This window comes from Cololabis saira, chromosome 12 (assembly GCF_033807715.1).
Source record: "Cololabis saira isolate AMF1-May2022 chromosome 12, fColSai1.1, whole genome shotgun sequence".
NCBI lineage: Eukaryota > Metazoa > Chordata > Actinopteri > Beloniformes > Belonidae > Cololabis > Cololabis saira.
Window position 1 is genome coordinate 98486 of NC_084598.1, and position 22119 is coordinate 120604.

At 46.6% G+C, this 22119-nt stretch overlaps 1 protein-coding gene across 1 annotated transcript in view; it reads left to right on the top strand.

Moving 5' to 3' along the window:
- Positions 1–1115: 1115 nt before the first annotated feature.
- xkr7b (XK, Kell blood group complex subunit-related family, member 7b) overlaps positions 1116–22119 on the top strand; it is a 252213-nt gene continuing 231209 nt past the window's right edge. The window contains exon 1 of the mRNA XM_061735116.1: positions 1116–1711. Within this exon, the coding sequence (XP_061591100.1) occupies positions 1116–1711 (596 nt within the window). The remainder of the gene's footprint in view (positions 1712–22119) is intronic.

Genomic DNA, 22119 nt, shown 5'->3' on the forward strand with positions numbered 1-22119 from the left:
TTTGTAGGGGTGGCCGTGGCCACCCCTGGCCACCCCCTCGCGGCGACACTGCCCCGTGGTGGAAGATCCCCATGAGGAAAAAGCCCTGGAGTTAACGTGAAAAAGTTAAAAAAACATTAATATAAACCTAAAAAGTGAATATAAAAGAATATGCATATTGTAAAATAATTGAAAATAAGTAGTTAAAATAATAACTAGAATAAATTAAACCACACTACTAAAATAAATAAAATTCAGTTATAAGCTAAACTAAAAAGGAAGGTCTTGAGCCTCTTTTTAAAAATGATCAGAACCTCTTTACACATGCATGCACTCCAGAACTGATCAGCTGTAACTATACAATCTCACCTTACTTTAACAAGCTCACAGAATATTTACGTGCCAATTTAGAGTATAAATGGCAAGTGGCACATATTACAAGGCAAGGCAAGTTTATTTGTATAGCAGAATTCAACACAAGGTAATTCTAAGTGCTTTATATCAACATTAAAATGGGCAAGACACAATTAAAACCGTAAATAACAAATAAAATGAAATAAAAATTATAAGAAAAGAGGTAAAATAATAAGAGGCACAAGTTGTTAAAAGTAAGGGCAGTCGAGTACAGCAGGTACATCACATTCTTAAAATGGCAAGAATTACGTTTCTATACGGTCAAAATGTACAAAGACCGGGTCAAATACAGTATTACAAAGTAATATGTGCTGATTCGTGTGGTGAATCAAACCAATTTGACAATTCTACGTCACAATGCCTGCATTCAGGGCTTATCCATGACTTTTCAAAAGTATTTAATTTAAGAGTACTTAAATAACAAATAAAATGAAATAAAAGAATGACAAGTATGGTTGTGTGCTGCTGTAGTGATTACTAATCTGGAAAAGATGATGGGATTAAACATTTCATCCCCATAGGTCATGATTGTTTCCAATTGTCTGCCTACATGCTGGGCCTCCTGAAAAAACGGTGTTAAAAGCACTTTTAGTGGCGATACCTCACGATTAATTGGCTGCTGATGAGGCTAGTTATGATGTAATACTTCTCTCTCTCACCCCCCGCCTTCTCTTTCCTGTTTCCCCACCTCTTTCCCTGTCTTTCTTTGCTATCCAACCAACATGGCCGCTAAATCGGATGGAGCAGCAGTTTCTCTGGAAGATGACAACCCGCCCAGGAGCCTCTCGGAGCCGGGGAACCCATGCACCCCGGTGTCCCGGCGGCCCGAGGCCGGCGGGAGAGCCTACACCCTGCTGGACTGCTGCTGGCTCATCTGTGCCCTGCTCGTCTTCTTCTCCGACGGCGCCACGGACCTGTGGCTGGCCGCGGACTACTACCTGCGGGGCTACTACTGGTGGTTCGGCTTGACGCTCGTCTTTGTCGTGGTGCCCTCCGCCGTCGTCCAGGTGTTGAGTTTCAGGTGGTTTGTCTATGATTACACGGAGCACAGCGCTGGAGGAGGAGCAGCCTGCGGCGGCGGGAGCTGTGCGGCGGGCGGCGGCGTCTCAGCGTCCGACGACGCTTTCAGTACCAAGGACAGCGACAAGCGCAGCGGCGGAGCGGCGGCGGGGAACGACGCCAACGTTACCCCCGTGTTCGTGTCCTCTGCCCCGCTTGCCACGCCTGGGAGGGTCGGCTCCCCGCGGAGGTGCTGTACCGTCTGCATGTGGGTCTTTCAGACGGTGCTTCACGTCCTGCAGCTGGGGCAAGTGTGGAGGTAGGACTGCTGGAGTGTGGTGGGGCAGGAGGGGTGTGCTGCTGCATGCATGCTTACCTGCTGGTTGACGTTGAATATGTGCAGAAATGCATTCCCAACTTCCCAACGCCTTCATGTTCTTTACCTGGTTTATGAACGCATGTCCGTATGTTATTTCTCCATGTGTGCTTGTGCTCTTTCATGTGTGTGCTCATTGATTTGCTCCCAAATGTTACCTTTATGTCGAACTGATCTGGTGACATTTGTTTTTTTTTAGGAAATTAGTAAATTAAGCAAATTGGATTTCTTTGGAGGCAGCACAATGGCTTGGTGGGTTAGCACTGTTGCCTCACAACAAGAAGGTCCCCGGTTTGACTCCCTGGCCCAGCAGGGTCTTTCTGTGTGCGTGGGTTCCCCCCGGGTACTCCGGCTTCCTCCCGTAGTACAAAAACATGCGTAGTAGGTTAATTGATGATTCTAAATTGCCCGTAGGTGTGAGTGTGAGTGTGTCTGGTTGTGTGTATATGTGGCCCTGCCATGGACTGGTGACCTTTCCAGGGTGAACCTGCCTCTCACCTGTAATGAGCTGGGATAGGCTCCAGCAGACCCCTGTGGTCCTGCAAAGGATAAAGCGGGTATAGTGGATGGCTGGATGGATAGATTTCTTTGGAAATTAATAAATTAAACAAATTAGATTTCTTGTCCTAAGCTGGTTTGTAGTATTACGCAAACAAACTAGTAACAGTTGTAAGAATATGACCATGACATGGACTGAAGCTGCTTGTCCAGCTCCCGCTCCTGTCTCGGTTGTGACAGAATCTGGACTGATGTGTTCTTCTTCCTGAACTTCTCAGTGCTTCCACGTGTCACAGCAATGATATGTTGAGAAGCAACAAAGGCTCCCTGCTTCAGACCTTGCTGCTGCTCTTTTATGGCTGCTTGTCATGCTAGTTCTCCTAATACAAAATATTAATTTATTGTTGTTCATTTTTCCACATATATAGATTTATAAATTTAAAACATTTCAAAAGTTGTATAAGGTACTTGTATTATTCAAATTAGTAGATTTTAAAATGTTATTGGGGTGGAGCACCACACTTTTTTCTTCATTAAATCTTTTGTGTGTATGTGTCTATGTGCTTATGAGGCAGGGGCGGTGTAATAATCTGCTAATGTGGCCCTGTCCGTACCCAACTACACCAGCAGATGGCAGTGTTCTGCCTGTCTCCTTCAACTGCAGATCTGGAAGTGGTCAAGAGTTCTAATCTGATAATTCAGCAGTTAATCTTTGAAACATACTGGTAGTCTTTCTTAAAAACAACAGCTAATCATACAAGGTTTCATACAAGGAGAACAATCATAATGATAATATATTATTATCAGCTAGTAACATGATACTTATGTTTGCAAAACCTTGTTTTCAACGTTGATAATATATGTTTAGTTGCTTATATCGTATACCAAAGTAGCTGTCTGAAATTTGAAAAACACAGACCCTTGGACTTTCTAGTGCTTCTACGTGGGATTTTCTTGTGCAGTGTTGAGGTCTGCAAGTGTGGCCACTGATGGTCTCCAGGATAGGTAAGACAGAAAATAAAACAAAACAAAAAGGATAAAGAGAAACAAGTTGAGTACCAAAAGCCTGAAACTAGTCACAGTGAAAATTACCATAAGATCACGAGATACATGCAATCAAATAAATATTTGACAAAATACAATGTTAAACTGGGCAGCACGGTGGCTTAGTGGTTAGCACTGTTGCCTCACAGCAAGAAGGTCCCCGGTTCAACTCCCTGGCCCGGCGGGGGTCTTTCTGTGTGGAGTTTGCATGTTCTCCCCGTGCTTGTGTGGGTTCTCTCCGGGTACTTTGGCTTCCTCCCACAGTCCAAAAACATGCATATTAGGTTAATTGGCGATTCTAAATTGCCCGTAGGTGTGAGCGTGAGTGTGATTGTGAGCATGGTTTGTGTGTTTATATTTGGCCCTGTGATGGACTGGTGACCTGTCCAGGGTGTAACCCCTGCCTCTCACCTGTAATGAGCTGGGATAGGCTCCAGCAGACCCCCGTGACCCCCGCAAGGGATAAAGCGGGTATAGATGATGGATGGACAATGTTGAACTAAGACTTAAGTACTTTGGTAAAAGTGTAAAATATAAATATGTTTCAGTTTGCCTATTTCAGTTTTCAGAAACCATGTTTTAATTGGCTCGTAAAAATGTAGAAAAGGACCAATCTACGTTTGACTTTTGCCAATAAACAAGGAACTTGTGATGTTCAGAACATGACAGAAAAATGGATTGGTGTGTTGCTTAAAGACTCCACAACTAACAAAGAATTGACACTATAACTCCTCTCTGGTTAAGATTTGCATTTTCAATATTTGCATCAGCCTAAATTACCTTTTTAGCTTTTCAAAAAGAAATGGTGGTGTAATAATTTAGAGTGTTATACTGAAATGTAGTATTTAAGGACACAGGATGGAAGCTGAATTGCTGTGAAGACAGAAGGCGAAAGTGTTTTATGTCAAAAGTGTTTTACTTTCTCAGTTCATATCTGGATAGGTATAAGGCATTTTAGGTTCTTTATTGACTGCTTACAGAAAGAACGTTGAAAGTCAAAAAGCGTAATTGGCATCCAGCTGCTCGGGAGTCAAATCGTTTTTAGGCAGAAAAATAACCAACATTAATTTGCATGATGTGCAATGATATGCAAGCAATTTCATGAGTTTTTAATATCTTAGCAGAGTTCCTATAACTTGGCCAACTGCACTACAAACAACTAGGCAAAGCTAAAGTAATATAAATTAAGGTGTCCTGTGCTCTGTTTCCTCCCTTTCCATTGAGAAGCAGTACCAGCAACATGTTGAATATTCTTTACAAGCAACCTTTAAATTATGTGGTTTGACTCCGGGGCTCTGCAGGAGTCTTTCTGTGTGGACTTTGCATGTACTCCTCGTGGTTGTATAGGTTTTCTTTGGGTACTCCGCCTTCCTCTCACAGTCCAAAAACATGTATGTTAGGTTGATGTGTGTGGCCCTGTGATGGACTGGCAACCTGTCCAGAGTGAACCTCTGCCTTTCGCCTGTGATGAGCCGAGTTAGACTCCAGCATACCCCCATGATGAAGTGGGTATAGAAAATGGATGGCTGGATATATATACAGTTACAATTGTAGTCGATGACAAGACAAAAATCCAGTGAGCTCTTATCATTTCCTGTTTCATATCACTCGATTTACAGTATCTATATACCTATTTTTGCTGACTTGATTTTCTTTGGTGTTATATTGTAATTCACTTTCAGAATAGAGTGTGAATTTATGTATGGCACTGTAAATACTGATGCACAAACAAAACAGCCGGCAAAAACAATCATCCATCTTTCAGAGCCTTTCTGATACTTTAGCATCCTGTTCAAATATTTCCAGCAATATAAAGAGTAAGCAAATTAATATTTAGAGCCCGAGCACTTACAGTGCGAAGGCCCTATTGTATCTGTAGAAACTTTTTTTCCTTGTTTTTTATTTTTCTCGTTTTTATTTTTCCGACGAAAGGACGGCCTTTTTTCCCCCTAAACGTGCCCCAAAAGTGACCAAATTTTGCACGCAAGCCAGGCCTGGCGAAAAATTTGATATTTAATTGTTTGCATTAATGGGCGTGGAAAAATGGCTCAACAGCGCCCCCTAGAAAACTTTGTGCCTCAAGCCCCACAATACGGTTTGACGTACATGCATGAAAATCGGTACACACCTGTATCTTGTCGCAACTTAAAGAAAAGTCTCTTGGCACCATGGCCGAAACCGAACAGGAAGTCGGCCATTTTGAACATTTTTAATTAATCGTCGTCATTTTTGGTGCAATTTATGCCATTTCTTCGGCCGTTAATACAGCCCAAACCGTAACGTGCACCCAGGTGTGTTATACATCAAAATGTGCGTCTCCATCCTGCGACAATGCGCATTACTTTTGTCTTTCAAAAGTGTTACCGTGGCGACGCTAGACGCCAAAAAGCTTCATCTGATTGGTCCATATTTGATAGTTCCCCAAAAGTCACCAAATTTTGCACGCAAGCCAGGCCTGGCGATAAAATTATATTTCATGGTTTGCATTAATGGCCGTGGCCTAATGGCTCAACAGCGCCCCCTAGAAAACTTTTCTCTGCCATAACTTTTGAACGGGTTGTGATAAAGACTCGTGGGTGGTGTCATCGGCCTCGGTATTGAGTACTTGACCTTCATTGGCAGGAATTAGCCCCGCCCCTTCTTCTGATTGGTCGATATTTGATAGATCCTATTTTCTGCCAAACTTTTGAATGGTATGACATACAGAGTCGTGGGTGGTGTCATCGGACTTGGTTTTGATTCCTTCACCTTACTTGGTGCAAATTAGCCCCGCCCCTTCTTTTGATTGGTCGATATGCGATACTTCCGATTTTTTGCAATAACTTTTGAATGGTTTGACATATAGGGTGCGTCCCAATACTCCCCCACGCCCTCCTTTTCTTCCCTAACCCTAACTTTTGCGCGTTCCCGTGAGGGTAGTGGTGTCCCAATTCCTCTTTTCACCTAGGGGGAGGGGGCATAACGAGGGCTAGGGGCTGAGAATAGCCCCTTCAAATCGAGGGATTTCAGATGCTGACTTGGCGAGCGAGGGGGTATGAAAAAAAGAGGCTCTGCGTCGATTTGACTCGCCGACCGAAGGCAAACAGGCAGACTGGTCTCAGAGAAATAATCCTGTGACTCGTCAGATTTGTTTTGGATGTTTCTGATATAATAGTCTTCAGAAACGACAAAGTAATCCAGCTGTTATCTGGGTAATTTACACACTTTCAGATAAAGTTGCGGAAGATCACGCCAGAATAAAGGGATTTATGGTTCCGCGTTACACCAACGCAGATCCTACGGCGGAGGTTACGCAACCTACGCCGTAGGCTCTGCGTCGATTTAACGCGGACCCAAGCTCCGGACCCGGCAGACAGAAATCTCTAAATTTCGGAGCAAATTTCTTAACAGGCGTAGCTACAACTGTTAGATTTCATATATTAAACCAACATATTCCTAAATGATTTATTTCAGCCGGCGTGATTCTCAACAGAGCTGCGTCCCGGGAGAGAGTGTCTCTCCCGGGGCTGACGGAGCAGCCTGACCCGGCGTATACGTCTCTTCTCGGGCTGTGAGCTGAGGCTGCTCCCCGGGGGCGGCGGCTCTTCTCATCTCCGAAAACATCGGGTCAAATTTCTTAACAGGCGTTATTTGGATAAACTGAGCCCCGGTTGGGGATCTTAAGGTTACCTTTATGCCTGAAAAAATATTAAAACTTAATAAAGTGCCATATTAACAGCGCTACAGCTGAAATTAAAACAGCTTTGGGCTCTCAGCTTCCTGTTCAGGTAAGGGATGAAAACGAGGGGTAGGGGGAGAAATGGGACAGGCACCTGGGCCAAGTGCCCTAGATCTCAAGTGCCCTAAAATCTCCCCCTTCTTTTTTAGGGCTTAGGGAAGAAAAGAAGTGCGAGTGGAGAAAAGAAGGGCGAGTGAAGGAGAATTGGGATTGGGCCAAAGACTCGTGGGTGGTGTCATCAGACTCGGTTTTGAGTCCTTGAACATAATTGGTGCAATTTAGCCCTGCCCCTTCATCTGATTCGTCGATATCTGATAGTTCCTACTTTCTGCCATGACTTTTGAATGGTTTGATATATAGAGTCGTGGGTGGTGTCATCCGCTAAATGTCCAGGGGCCTCATCTATAAAGCTTGCTTGCGCAGAAAAAGCGCCTGAAAGTTGCGGAAGCCGCCTTCTACGCAAATCCTCGGATCTAAAAAGAAAAAACTAACCGAAAAATCTGCTTATCTTTACGGCAACTAGGACCCTCCCGTAAGAATTTACTTAAGACACGGGGAACTGGCGACGCAGAGTTTGAGGTGGTGAAATGAAGCCAGATTCATGTCATACTCTTAATAATGTCATCACATATCACAACATATATCAGACTTAAAATAATAAAATAATGAAATAAAATAATGTATCGCTGATCGTGTCCTCTGTGTGTGAAGCTGTCAGTCAGGACTCTGGTGCTGCTGGAGCTGCAGCCGCGGTGCAGGACACGCCGGGAACCTCCTCCACCGGGACAGAACAAATGAGGGGCTGCGTTTAAGGAGCCCCACGGAGCCCCTCATTTCTTCCCTAAAGGGACTCAGATTTGTTTTCATATATATGAGTTTTACGCGCGCGTGAAACCTTTACGTGCGGGTGTATGGTGCCTAAATTATGGCCCCGCGTTAAAACGACGCAGAGCCTACGGCGTAGGGTACGCGGCGACGCGCACCTACGCCGTAGGCTCGGGGAGACGGGAGACGGGAGAGGAGGAGTGGGGGCGGGGGGGGGGGGGGGGGGGTGGGTGGTGAAGCGGGGCTGCGGGGCCGTTCTCGTATCGCTTTCATACAGTGTCTTGATAATTTGCAATTTAAGGCTGAGCCTACCGTTAGTTTTTAAACTGTAAAAAGTAAGGGGAAAATAAACATGATTTTGAAAAGACGGGGGGACGTGTGTCCCCCTGTTGCACCGGGGAACTCACGGCGTTCCGCGCAGCAACGGCGTGCTGCCACTCACTCGCTTTATTTTATACTATTTATTTTTCTACTTTTACTGTGACCACAAAATAATGTGGTTTTCCTGTCCTCCTCCTCATCAACAACATCTAGATCTCAGATCTCAGTGAAATTCAGTGGCACGGTGGCTCGACACGTTCATTCATTCATTCTGAAGCCAAACAGGTTGCATGAAGCCACTGCGCATGCTCAGCAGGCTCATTCATATGCAAAATGATTCCATTTTCGGTAGAAAGTGGGCGTGTTGAGGGCGGGACACCAGGCGGATTCACGTGCGCAGCCTTCCAGCTGGACTGTGATTTATAAAGAGAACCTTACGTGGAAGTCTGCGTGCACGCGGTTTTATAGATCCGGATTTTTTTTTGCGCCCGGCATTTTCTGCTTTTGAGCGTACGTGCACTTTTAGTATGAATCCTACGCACTCCATTTTAAATGAGGCCCCAGGTCTGAAGAAACTACATGCAAGTCATACAAGCTTCCACTGCAGCCTGAACGTGCACAAGGGTGCGAGGGCCCGTTCATCGCTGCTTGCAGCTTTAATTGATTATTATTATTGCTCTAAACATTTAACATTCATATGGATTGTACCAATGATCACTTTGCCAACCATTTTATTGAACTGTTATCCTCTTTTGAACTCATACAACATACTGCTGGGGCTACTCATAATCAGGGGCACACTCTTGATTTGGTTATTTCCAAAGGTCTTGACATAACCCCTGAGTGTACTCTTGATGTTGGGATCTCTGATCACTTTTGTATCTTCTTTAATGTTGCCTGGACAACTAAAATTAAACCTGGTTTAAAACTAGTCAAAAGACGCACCATTGCTGCTGACACCGCTGGTAGCTTTATTGCTAAATATACCAACGCTGCTAGATTATTTGGGCCATACTCTGACTCTAACCTGGACGGTACTCCGTCTCCATTGTCTTCATGTGACAACTTTATCAATGACTTTAGTCATTTAGTAACGCAAATTATGGATGACATAGCGCCTATTAAAACCAAATTAATTTCTGGCAAGACAAAAGCACCATGGAGGAATGGGAAAACAGTGAGGGCCCTTAAAAGGAACTGCCGCAAATCGCAAGTGGTGCAAGACCAAACTGCAGGCAGACTATAAGATCCATAAGGATATGCTCAGCACTTATAATAAAGAAAGAAAACAATCTAGACAGCAGTACTTCTCTCAAATCATCACTGACAATTCACATAACGTTAAGTTTCTCTTTAGCACAATTGGCAAACTCATTAATCCTCCGAGACCAATACCCACTGAGTTCCACTCCTCTGATAAATGTAATGAATTTGCATTATACTTCAAATCTAAAATCCTGAACATTACGAATAATATTGCTGCTTCCTCTGCTGGTGGACGTGACCATAGTGCCAGCACTCTTTTCAACTTCACCCTTACTCAGTTTAGTGAAATTCAGGAAGTAGTACAACAGCTAAACTCTGCGACCTGCTCGCTTGATCTTATGCCCACTAAACTGTTCAAAGATGTTTTTAACTGTATTGGTGATGATGTACTCAAAATTGTAAATACCTCCCTACAGTCTGGAATCTTCCCCTCAGGTCTCAAACATGCTATTATAACACCATTGATAAAAAAGAGTAACCTTGATCCATTCGCTGTTGAGAACTACAGGCCCATTTCAAACCTTACATTCCTGAGGAAAATTCTGGAGAAGGTTGTCTACCAGCAATTACACAGGTATCTGTCATATAATAGCCTGTTTGATGCCTACCAGTCTGGTTTTAGAAAAAACCACAGTACAGAAACTGCCCTCGTCAGAGTTATCAATTATCTGAAGATTAACACAAACCACAAAGTCTCTATTCTGTTACTTTTCGACCTTAGTGCAGCTTTTGATACTGTGGACCATGTCATTCTACTCCAGCGCCTGGAACAGTGTTTGGGCCTCAGAGGCCTCAGTTCTTAAGTGGTTTTCATCATATCTAAGTGGTAAATCTTTCTCTGTTTCGGTCGGCAGCTATGAATCTGATAATGTCAGCATTCAATATGGAGTCCCACAAGGGTCAATTCTAGGTCCCCTACTTTTCAATTTGTACGTGTTATCACTTGGGTCCATCATTCGGCATCATAATATTCAATATCATTCTTATGCTGATGACATACAATTATGTGTATCTGTTACTGCCAATCATTTTAGCCCAGTCAATGACCTCATTCAATGCATTACAGATATCAAGTATTGGATGGCAACAAACTTTTTACAGCTGAATGAAGAAAAAACAGAGATTCTTTTAATTGGTCCAAGTGCTCTGAGGCAACATATTCTCCCTCTATTAACTCCTCTGTCAGTAAAACCGTGTGAACTTGTCAAAAACTTGGGTGTTATTTTAGATGCTGATCTTAACTTCCAGAAACACATAGCTAATGTTTCCAGGAATGCCTTCTATCACCTCAGAAATATATCTAAAGTAAGATGCTTTCTGTCACAATCAGACTCTGAAAAGTTGGGTCATGCCTTTATCTCCAGTAGATTAGATTATTGCAATGTACTTTTTGCAGGACTAACAAAGCAAGTGTTACATAAACTCCAGCTTATTCAAAATGCTGCAGCCAGAATTCTAACAAAAACCAAGAGGTATGAACACATCACTCCTGTTTTATCCTCTCTTCACTGGCTCCCTGTTAAACAAAGAGTAGATTTTAAAGTACTTTTTATTGTCTTTAAATCTATGAATGGCTTAGCTCCCTCCTACATGGTTGACATGCTGACTGAATACATACCGGACAGATCCCTTAGATCATCAAATGAGAGTCTTCTAATCATTCCTAGAATCCACACTAGATCTGCTCATGGTGCTTTCAGTCACTACTACACTCTCTGGAATTCCTCTCTGCAGGAACTAAGGTCTGCTCCAACAGGAACTAAGGTCTGCTCCAGCAGGAACTAAGGTCTGCTCCAACAGCAGGAACCAAGGTCTGCTCCAACAGGAACTAAGGTCTGCTCCAACAGGAACTAAGGTCTGCTCCAACAGCAGGAACTAAGGTCTGCTCCAGCAGCAGGAACTAAGGTCTGCTCCAACAGGAACTAAGGTCTGCTCCAGCAGGAACTAAGGTCTGCTCCAGCAGGAACTAAGGTCTGCTCCAACAGGAACTAAGGTCTGCTCCAGCAGGAACTAAGGTCTGCTCCAACAGGAACTAAGGTCTGCTCCAGCAGGAACTAAGGTCTGCTCCAACAGTAACTAAGGTCTGCTCCAACAGCAGGAACTAAGGTCTGCTCCAACAGGAACTAAGGTCTGCTCCAACAGGAACTAAGGTCTGCTCCAGCAGCAGGAACTAAGGTCTGCTCCAACAGTAACTAAGGTCTGCTCCAACAGCAGGAACTAAGGTCTGCTCCAATAGGAACTAAGGTCTGCTCCAACAGCAGGAACCAAGGTCTGCTCCAACAGCAGGAACTAAGGTCTGCTCCAACAGGAACTAAGGTCTGCTCCAACAGGAACTAAGGTCTGCTCCAACAGGAACTAAGGTCTGCTCCAACAGCAGGAACTAAGGTCTGCTCCAACAGCAGGAACTAAGGTCTGTTCCAACAGGAAGTAAGGTCTGCTCCAACAGGAACTAAGGTCTGCTACAACAGGAACTAAGGTCTGCTCCAACAGGAACTAAGGTCTGCTCCAACAGCAGGAACCAAGGTCTGCTCCAACAGGAACTAAGGTCTGCTCCAACAGGAACTAAGGTCTGTTCCAACAGGAACTAAGGTCTGCGCCAACAGGAACTAAGGTCTGTTCCAACAGGAACTAAGGTCTGCTCCAACAGGAACTAAGGTCTGCTCCAGCAGGAACTAAGGTCTGCTCCAACAGGAACTAAGGTCTGCTCCAACAGGAACTAAGGTCTGCTCCAAAAGGAAATAAGGTCTGCTCCAGCAGGAACTAAGGTCTGCTCCAGCAGGAACTAAGGTCTGCTCCAACAGGAACTAAGGTCTGCTCCAACAGGAACTAAGGTCTGCTCCAACAGGAACTAAGGTCTGCTCCAACAGGAACTAAGGTCTGCTCCAACAGGAACTAAGGTCTGCTCCAGCAGCAGGAACTAAGGTCTGCTCCAACAGGAACTAAGGTCTGCCCCAACAGGAACTAAGGTCTGCTCCAGCAGCAGGAACTAAGGTCTGCTCCAACAGGAACTAAGGTCTGCTCCAACAGGAACTAAGGTCTGCTCCAACAGGAACTAAGGTCTGCTCCAGCAGCAGGAACTAAGGTCTGCTCCAACAGGAACTAAGGTCTGCTCCAACAGGAACTAAGGTCTGCTCCAACAGGAACTAAGGTCTGCTCCAACAGGAACTAAGGTCTGCTCCAATAGGAACTAAGGTCTGCTCCAACAGCAGGAACTAAGGTCTGCTCCAACAGCAGGAACTAAGGTCTGCTCCAACAGGAACTAAGGTCTGCTCCAACAGGAACTAAGGTCTGCTCCAACAGGAACTAAGGTCTGCTCCAACAGGAACTAAGGTCTGCTCCAACAGGAACTAAGGTCTGTTCCAACAGCAGGAACTAAGGTCTGCTCCAACAGCAGGAACTAAGGTCTGCTCCAACAGTAACTAAGGTCTGCTCCAACAGCAGGAACTAAGGTCTGCTCCAACAGGAACTAAGGTCTGCTCCAACAGGAACTAAGGTCTGCTCCAACAGGAACTAAGGTCTGCTCCAACAGGAACTAAGGTCTGCTCCAACAGGAACTAAGGTCTGTTCCAACAGGAACTAAGGTCTGCGCCAACAGGAACTAAGGTCTGTTCCAACAGGAACTAAGGTCTGCTCCAACAGGAACTAAGGTCTGCTCCAACAGGAACTAAGGTCTGCTCCAACAGCAGGAACTAAGGTCTGCTCCAACAGGAACTAAGGTCTGCTCCAACAGGAACTAAGGTCTGCTCCAACAGGAACTAAGGTCTGCTCCAACAGGAACTAAGGTCTGCTCCAACAGGAACTAAGGTCTGCTCCAACAGGAACTAAGGTCTGTTCCAACAGGAACTAAGGTCTGCTCCAACAGGAACTAAGGTCTGCTCCAACAGGAACTAAGGTCTGCTCCAGCAGGAACTAAGGTCTGCTCCAACAGCAGGAACTAAGGTCTGCTCCAACAGGAACTAAGGTCTGCTCCAACAGCAGGAACTAAGGTCTGCTCCAACAGGAACTAAGGTCTGCTCCAACAGCAGGAACTAAGGTCTGCTCCAACAGGAACTAAGGTCTGCTCCAACAGGAACTAAGGTCTGCTCCAACAGGAACTAAGGTCTGCCCCAACAGCAGGAACTAAGGTCTGCTCCAACAGGAACTAAGGTCTGCTCCAACAGGAACTAAGGTCTGCTCCAACAGGAACTAAGGTCTGCTCCAACAGCAGGAACTAAGGTCTGCTCCAACAGGAACTAAGGTCTGCTCCAACAGGAACTAAGGTCTGCTCCAACAGGAACTAAGGTCTGCTCCAACAGCAGGAACTAAGGTCTTCTCCAACAGCAGGAACTAAGGTCTGCGCCAACAGGAACTAAGGTCTGCTCCAACAGGAACTAAGGTCTGCTCCAAGAGGAACTAATTTCTGCTCCAACAGCAGGAACTAAGGTCTGCTCCAACAGGAACTAAGGTCTGCTCCAACAGGAACTAAGGTCTGCTCCAACAGGAACTAAGGTCTGCTCCAACAGGAACTAAGGTCTGCTCCAACAGGAACTAAGGTCTGCTCCAACAGGAACTAAGGTCTGCTCCAACAGGAACTAAGGTCTGCTCCAACAGGAACTAATGTCTGTTCCAACAGGAACTAAGGTCTGCTCCAACAGGAACTAAGGTCTGCTCCAACAGGAACTAAGGTCTGCTCCAACAGGAACTAAGGTCTGCTCCAATAGGAACTAAGGTCTGTTCCAACAGGAACTAAGGTCTGCTCCAACAGGAACTAAGGTCTGCTCCAACAGGAACTAAGGTCTGCTCCAACTGCAGGAACTAAGATCTGCTCCAACAGGAACTAAGGTCTGCTCCAGCAGCAGGAACTAAGGTCTGCTCCAACAGGAACTAAGGTCTGCTCCAGCAGGAACTAAGGTCTGCTCCAACAGGAACTAAGGTCTGCTCCAACAGGAACTAAGGTCTGCTCCAACAGGAACTAAGGTCTGCTCCAACAGGAACTAAGGTCTGCTCCAACAGGAACTAAGGTCTGCTCCAACAGCAGGAACTAAGGTCTGCTCCAACAGGAACTAAGGTCTGCTCCAACAGGAACTAAGGTCTGTTCCAACAGGAATTAAGGTCTGCTCCAACAGGAACTAAGGTCTGCTCCAACAGGAACTAAGGTCTGCTCCAAAAGCAGGAACTAAGGTCTGCTCCAACAGGAACTAAGGTCTGCTCCAACAGGAACTAAGGTCTGCTCCAACAGGAACTAAGGTCTGCTCCAACTGCAGGAACTAAGATCTGCTCCAACAGGAACTAAGGTCTGCTCCAACTGCAGGAACTAAGATCTGCTCCAACAGGAACTAAGGTCTGCTCCAACAGCAGGAACTAAGGTCTGCTCCAACAGGAACTAAGGTCTGCTCCAACAGGAACTAAGGTCTGCTCCAACAGGAACTAAGGTCTGCTCCAACTGCAGGAACTAAGATCTGCTCCAACAGGAACTAAGGTCTGCTCCAACAGGAACTAAGGTCTGCTCCAACAGGAACTAAGGTCTGCTCCAACAGGAACTAAGGTCTGCTCCAACAGGAACTAAGGTCTGCTCCAACAGGAACTAAGGTCTGCTCCAACAGCAGGAACTAAGGTCTGCTCCAACAGGAACTAAGGTCTGCTCCAACAGGAACTAAGGTCTGCTCCAACATAAACTAAGGTCTGCTCCAACAGGAACTAAGGTCTGCTCCAACAGGAACTAAGGTCTGCTCCAACAGCAGGAACCAAGGTCTGCTCCAACAGGAACTAAGGTCTGCTCCAACAGGAACTAAGGTCTGCTCCAACAGGAACTAAGGTCTGCTCCAACAGCAGGAACTAAGGTCTGCTCCAACAGCAGGAACTAAGGTCTGCTCCAACAGGAACTAAGGTCTGCTCCAACAGGAACTAAGTTCTGCTCCAACAGCAGGAACTAAGGTCTGCTCCAACAGCAGGAACTAAGGTCTGCTCCAACAGGAACTAAGGTCTGCTCCAACAGGAACTAAGTTCTGCTCCAAAAGCAGGAACTAAGGTCTGTTCCAACAGGAACTAAGGTCTGCTCCAACAGGAACTAAGGTCTGCTCCAACAGGAACTAAGATCTGTTCCAACAGGAACTAAGGTCTGCTCCAACAGGAACTAAGGTCTGTTCCAACAGCAGGAACTAAGGTCTGCTCCAACAGGAACTAAGGTCTGCTCCAACAGCAGGAACTAAGGTCTGCTCCAACAGGAACTAAGGTCTGCTCCAACAGCAGGAACTAAGGTCTGCTCCAACAGCAGGAACTAAGGTCTGCTCCAACAGCAGGAACTATGGTCTGCTCCAACAGGAACTAAGGTCTGCTCCAACAGGAACTAAGGTCTGTTCCAACAGGAACTAAGGTCTGCTCCAACAGGAACTAAGGTCTGCTCCAACAGGAACTAAGGTCTGCTCCAACAGGAACTAAGGTCTGCTCCAACAGGAACTAAGGTCTGCTCCAACAGCAGGAACTAAGGTCTGCTCCAACAGCAGGAACTAAGGTCTGCTCCAACAGGAACTAAGGTCTGCTCCAACAGGAACTAAGGTCTGTTCCAACAGGAACTAAGGTCTGCTCCAACAGGAACTAAGGTCTGCTCCAACAGGAACTAAGGTCTGCTCCAACAGGAACTAAGGTCTGCTCCAACAGGAATTAAGGTCTGCTCCAACAGGAACTAAGGCCTGCTCCAACAGGAACTAAGGTCTGTTCCAACAGGAACTAAGGTCTGCTCCAACAGGAACTAAGGTCTGTTCCAACAGGAACTAAGGTCTGCGCCAAAAGCAGGAACTAAGGTCTGCTCCAACAGGAACTAAGGCCTGCTCCAACAGGAACTAAGGTCTGCTCCAACAGGAACTAAGGTCTGCTCCAGCAGGAACTAAGGTCTGCTCCAACAGGAACTAAGGTCTGCTCCAACAGCAGGAACTAAGGTCTGCTCCAACAGGAACTAAGGTCTGTTCCAACAGGAACTAAGGTCTGCTCCAGCAGGAACTAAGGTCTGCTCCAACAGCAGGAACTAAGGTCTGCTCCAACAGGAACTAAGGTCTGCTCCAACAGGAACTAAGGTCTGCTCCAACAGGAACTAAGGTCTGTTCCAACAGGAACTAAGGTCTGTTCCAACAGGAACTAAGGTCTGCTCCAACAGGAACTAAGGTCTGCTCCAACAGGAACTAAGGTCTGCTCCAACAGGAATTAAGATCTGCTCCAACAGGAACTAAGGTCTGTTCCAACAGGAACTAAGGTCTGCTCCAACAGGAACTAAGGTCTGCTCCAACAGGAACTAAGGTCTGCTCCAACAGGAACTAAGGTCTGCTCCAACAGGAACTGAGGTCTGCTCCAACAGGAACTAAGGTCTGCTCCAACAGGAACTAAGGTCTGCTCCAACAGCAGGAACTAAGGTCTGCTCCAACAGGAACTAAGGTCTGTTCCAACAGGAACTAAGTTCTGCTCCAACAGCAGGAACTAAGGTCTGCTCCAACAGGAACTAAGGTCTGCTCCAACAGCAGGAACTAAGGTCTGCTCCAACAGGAACTAAGGTCTGCTCCAACAGCAGGAACTAAGGTCTGCTCCAACAGGAACTAAGGTCTGCTCCAACAGCAGGAACTAAGGTCTGCTCCAACAGGAACTAAGGTCTGCTCCAACAACAGGAACTAAGGTCTGCTCCAACAGCAGGAACTAAGGTCTGCTCCAACAGGAACTAAGGTCTGCTCCAACAGGAACTAAGGTCTGCTCCAACAGGAACTAAGGTCTGCTCCAACAGGAACTAAGGTCTGCTCCAACAGGAACTAAGGTCTGCTCCAACAGGAACTAAGGTCTGCTCCAACAGGAACTAAGGTCTGCTCCAACAGGAACTAAGGTCTGCTCCAGCAGGAACTAAGGTCTGCTCCAACATGAACTAAGGTCTGCTCCAACAGGAACTATGGTCTGCTCCAACATGAACTAAGGTCTGCTCCAACAGGAACTAAGGTCTGCTCCAACAGGAACTAAGGTCTGTTCCAACAGGAACTAAGGTCTGCTCCAGCGGGAACTAAGGTCTGCTCCAACAGCAGGAACTAAGGTCTGCTCCAACAGCAGGAACTAAGGTCTGCTCCAACAGGAACTAAGGTCTGCTCCAACAGGAACTAAGGTCTGTTCCAACAGGAACTAAGGTCTGTTCCAACAGGAACTAAGGTCTGCTCCAACAGCAGGAACTAAGGTCTGCTCCAACAGCAGGAACTAAGGTCTGTTCCAACAGGAACTAAGATCTGCTCCAACAGGAACTAAGGTCTGCCCCAACAGGAACTAAGGTCTGTTCCAACAGGAACTAAGGTCTGCTCCAACAGGAACTAAGGTCTGCTCCAACAGGAACTAAGGTCTGTTCCAACAGGAACTAAGGTCTGCTCCAACAGGAACTAAGGTCTGCTCCAACAGGAACTAAGGTCTGCTCCAACAGGAACTAAGGTCTGCTCCAACAGCAGGAACTAAGGTCTGCTCCAACAGGAACTAAGGTCTGTTCCAACAGGAACTAAGGTCTGCTCCAACAGCAGGAACTAAGGTCTGCTCCAACAGGAACTAAGGTCTGCTCCAACAGGAACTAAGGTCTGCTCCAACAGGAACTAAGGTCTGCGCCAACAGGAACTAAGGTCTGCTCCAACAGGAACTAAGGTCTGTTCCAACAGGAACTAAGGTCTGCTCCAACAGGAACTAAGGTCTGCTCCAACAGGAACTAAGGTCTGCTCCAACAGGAACTAAGGTCTGCTCCAACAGGAACTAAGGTCTGCTCCAGCAGCAGGAACTAAGGTCTGCTCCAACAGGAACTAAGATCTGCTCCAACAGGAACTAAGGTCTGCTCCAACAGGAACTAAGGTCTGTTCCAACAGCAGGAACTAAGGTCTGCTCCAACAGCAGGAACTAAGGTCTGCTCCAACAGGAACTAAGGTCTGCTCCAACAGCAGGAACTAAGGTCTGCTCCAACAGGAACTAAGATCTGCTCCAACAGGAACTAAGGTCTGCTCCAACAGGAACTAAGGTCTGTTCCAACAGCAGGAACTAAGGTCTGCTCCAACAGCAGGAACTAAGGTCTGCTCCAACAGGAACTAAGGTCTGCTCCAACAGGAACTAAGGTCTGCTCCAACAGGAACTAAGGTCTGTTACAACAGGAACTAAGGTCTGCTCCAACAGGAACTAAGGTCTGCTCCAACAGGAACTAAGGTCTGCTCCAACATGAACTAAGGTCTGCTCCAACAGGAACTAAGGTCTGCTCCAACAGCAGGAACTAAGGTCTGCTCCAACAGGAACTAAGGTCTGCTCCAACAGCAGGAACTAAGGTCTGCTCCAACAGGAACTAAGGTCTGCTCCAGCAGGAACTAAGGTCTGCTCCAACAGGAACTAAGGTCTGCTCCAACAGGAACTAAGGTCTGCTCCAACAGGAACTAAGGTCTGCTCCAACAGGAACTAAGGTCTGCTCCAACAGGAACTAAGATCTGCTCCAACAGGAACTAAGGTCTGTTCCAACAGGAACTAAGGTCTGCTCCAACAGGAACTAAGGTCTGCTCCAACAGGAACTAAGATCTGCTCCAACAGGAACTAAGGTCTGTTCCAACAGGAACTAAGGTCTGCTCCAACAGCAGGAACTAAGGTCTGCTCCAACAGCAGGAACTAAGGTCTGTTCCAACAGGAACTAAGATCTGCTCCAACAGGAACTAAGGTCTGCTCCAACAGCAGGAACTAAGGTCTGCTCCAACAGGAACTAAGGTCTGTTCCAACAGGAACTAAGGTCTGCTCCAACAGCAGGAACTAAGGTCTGCTCCAACAGCAGGAACTAAGGTCTGCGCCAACAGGAACTAAGGTCTGCTCCAACAGGAACTAAGGTCTGCTCCAACAGGAACTAAGGTCTGCTCCAACAGGAACTAAGGTCTGTTCCAACAGCAGGAACTAAGGTCTGTTCCAACAGCAGGAACTAAGGTCTGCTCCAACAGGAACTAAGGTCTGCTCCAACAGGAACTAAGGTCTGCTCCAACAGGAACTAAGGTCTGCTCCAACAGGAACTAAGGTCTGCTCCAACAGGAACTAAGGTCTGCTCCAACAGCAGGAACTAAGGTCTGCTCCAACAGGAACTAAGGTCTGTTCCAACAGGAACTAAGGTCTGCTCCAACAGGAACTAAGGTCTACTCCAACAGGAACTAAGGTCTGCTCCAACAGCAGGAACTAAGGTCTGCTCCAACAGGAACTAAGGTCTGCTCCAACAGGAACTAAGGTCTGCTCCAACAGGAACTAAGGTCTGCTCCAATAGGAACTAAGGTCTGCTCCAACAGGAACTATGGTCTGCTCCAACAGGAACTAAGGTCTGCTCCAACAGGAACTAAGGTCTGCTCCAACAGGAACTAAGGTCTGCTCCAACAGGAACTAAGGTCTGCTCCAACAGCAGGAACTAAGGTCTGCTCCAACAGGAACTAAGGTCTGCTCCAACAGGAACTAAGGTCTGCTCCAACAGGAACTAAGGTCTGCTCCAACAGGAACTAAGGTCTGCTCCAACAGTAACTAAGGTCTGCTCCAACAGGAACTAAGGTCTGCTCCAACAGGAACTAAGGTCTGCTCCAACAGGAACTAAGGTCTGCTCCAACAGCAGGAACTAAGGTCTGCTCCAACAGGAACTAAGGTCTGCTCCAACAGGAACTAAGGTCTGCTCCAACAGGAACTATGGTCTGCTCCAACAAGAACTAAGGTCTGTTCCAATAGGAACTAAGGTCTGCTCCAACAGGAACTAAGGTCTGCTCCAACAGGAACTAAGGTCTGCTCCAACAGGAACTAAGGTCTGCTCCAACAGGAACTAAGGTCTGCTCCAACAGGAACTAAGGTCTGCTCCAACAACAGGAACTAAGGTCTGCTCCAACAGTAACTAAGGTCTGCTCCAACAGGAATTAAGGTCTGCTCCAACAGGAACTAAGGTCTGCTCCAACAGCAGGAACTAAGGTCTGCTCCAACAGGAACTAAGGTCTGCTCCAGCAGCAGGAACTAAGGTCTGCTCCAACAGGAACTAAGGTCTGCTCCAACAGGAACTAAGGTCTGCTCCAACAACAGGAACTAAGGTCTGCTCCAACAGTAACTAAGGTCTGCTCCAACAGGAACTAAGGTCTGTTCCAACAGGAACTAAGGTCTGCTCCAACAGTAACTAAGGTCTGCTCCAACAGGAACTAAGGTCTGCTCCAACAGGAACTAAGGTCTGCTCCAACAGGAACTAAGGTCTGCTCCAACAGGAACTAAGGTCTGCTCCAACAGGAACTATGGTCTGCTCCAACAGGAACTATGGTCTGCTCCAACAAGAACTAAGGTCTGCTCCAACAGTAACTAAGGTCTGTTCCAACAGGAACTAAGGTCTGCTCCAACAGGAACTAAGGTCTGCTCCAACAGCAGGAACTAAGGTCTGCTCCAACAGGAACTAAGGTCTGTTCCAACAGGAACTAAGGTCTGCTCCAACAGGAACTAAGGTCTGCTCCAACAGCAGGAACTAAGGTCTGCTCCAACAGGAACTAAGGTCTGCTCCAACAGGAACTAAGGTCTGCTCCAACAGTAGGAACTAAGGTCTGCTCCAACAGGAACTAAGGTCTGCTCCAACAGGAACTAAGGTCTGCTCCAACAGCAGGAACTAAGGTCTGCTCCAACAGGAACTAAGGTCTGCTCCAACAGGAACTAAGGTCTGCTCCAACATAAACTAAGGTCTGTTCCAACAGGAACTAAGGTCTGCTCCAACAGGAACTATGGTCTGCTCCAACAAGAACTAAGGTCTGCTCCAACAAGAACTAAGGTCTGTTCCAACAGGAACTAAGGTCTGCTCCAACAGGAACTAAGGTCTGTTCCAACAGGAACTAAGTTCTGCTCCAACAGTAACTAAGGTCTGTTCCAACAGGAACTAAGGTCTGCTCCAACAGGAACTAAGGTCTGCTCCAACAGGAACTAAGGTCTGCTCCAACAGGAACTATGGTCTGCTCCAACAAGAACTAAGGTCTGTTCCAATAGGAACTAAGGTCTGCTCCAACAGGAACTAAGGTCTGCTCCAACAGCAGGAACTAAGGTCTGCTCCAACAGGAACTAAGGTCTGCTCCAACAGGAACTAAGGTCTGCTCCAACAGGAACTAAGGTCTGCTCCAACAGGAACTAAGGTCTGCTCCAACAAGAACTAAGGTCTGCTCCAACAGGAACTAAGGTCTGCTCCAGCAGGAACTAAGGTCTGCTCCAACAGGAACTAAGGTCTGCTCCAACAGGAACTAAGGTCTGCTCCAACAGGAACTAAGATCTGTTCCAACAGGAACTAAGGTCTGCTCCAACAGGAACTATGGTCTGCTCCAACAGTAACTAAGGTCTGCTCCAACAGGAACTAAGGTCTGCTCCAACAGGAACTAAGGTCTGCTCCAGCAGGAACTAAGGTCTGCTCCAACAGGAACTAAGGTCTGCTCCAACAGGAACTAAGGTCTGCTCCAACAACAGGAACTAAGGTCTGCTCCAACAACAAGAACTAAGGTCTGCTCCAACAGGAATTAAGGTCTGCTCCAACAGGAACTAAGGTCTGCTCCAACAGCAGGAACTAAGGTCTGCTCCAACAGGAACTAAGGTCTGCTCCAACAGCAGGAACTAAGGTCTGCTCCAACAGGAACTAAGGTCTGCTCCAACAGGAACTAAGGTCTGCTCCAACAACAGGAACTAAGGTCTGCTCCAACAG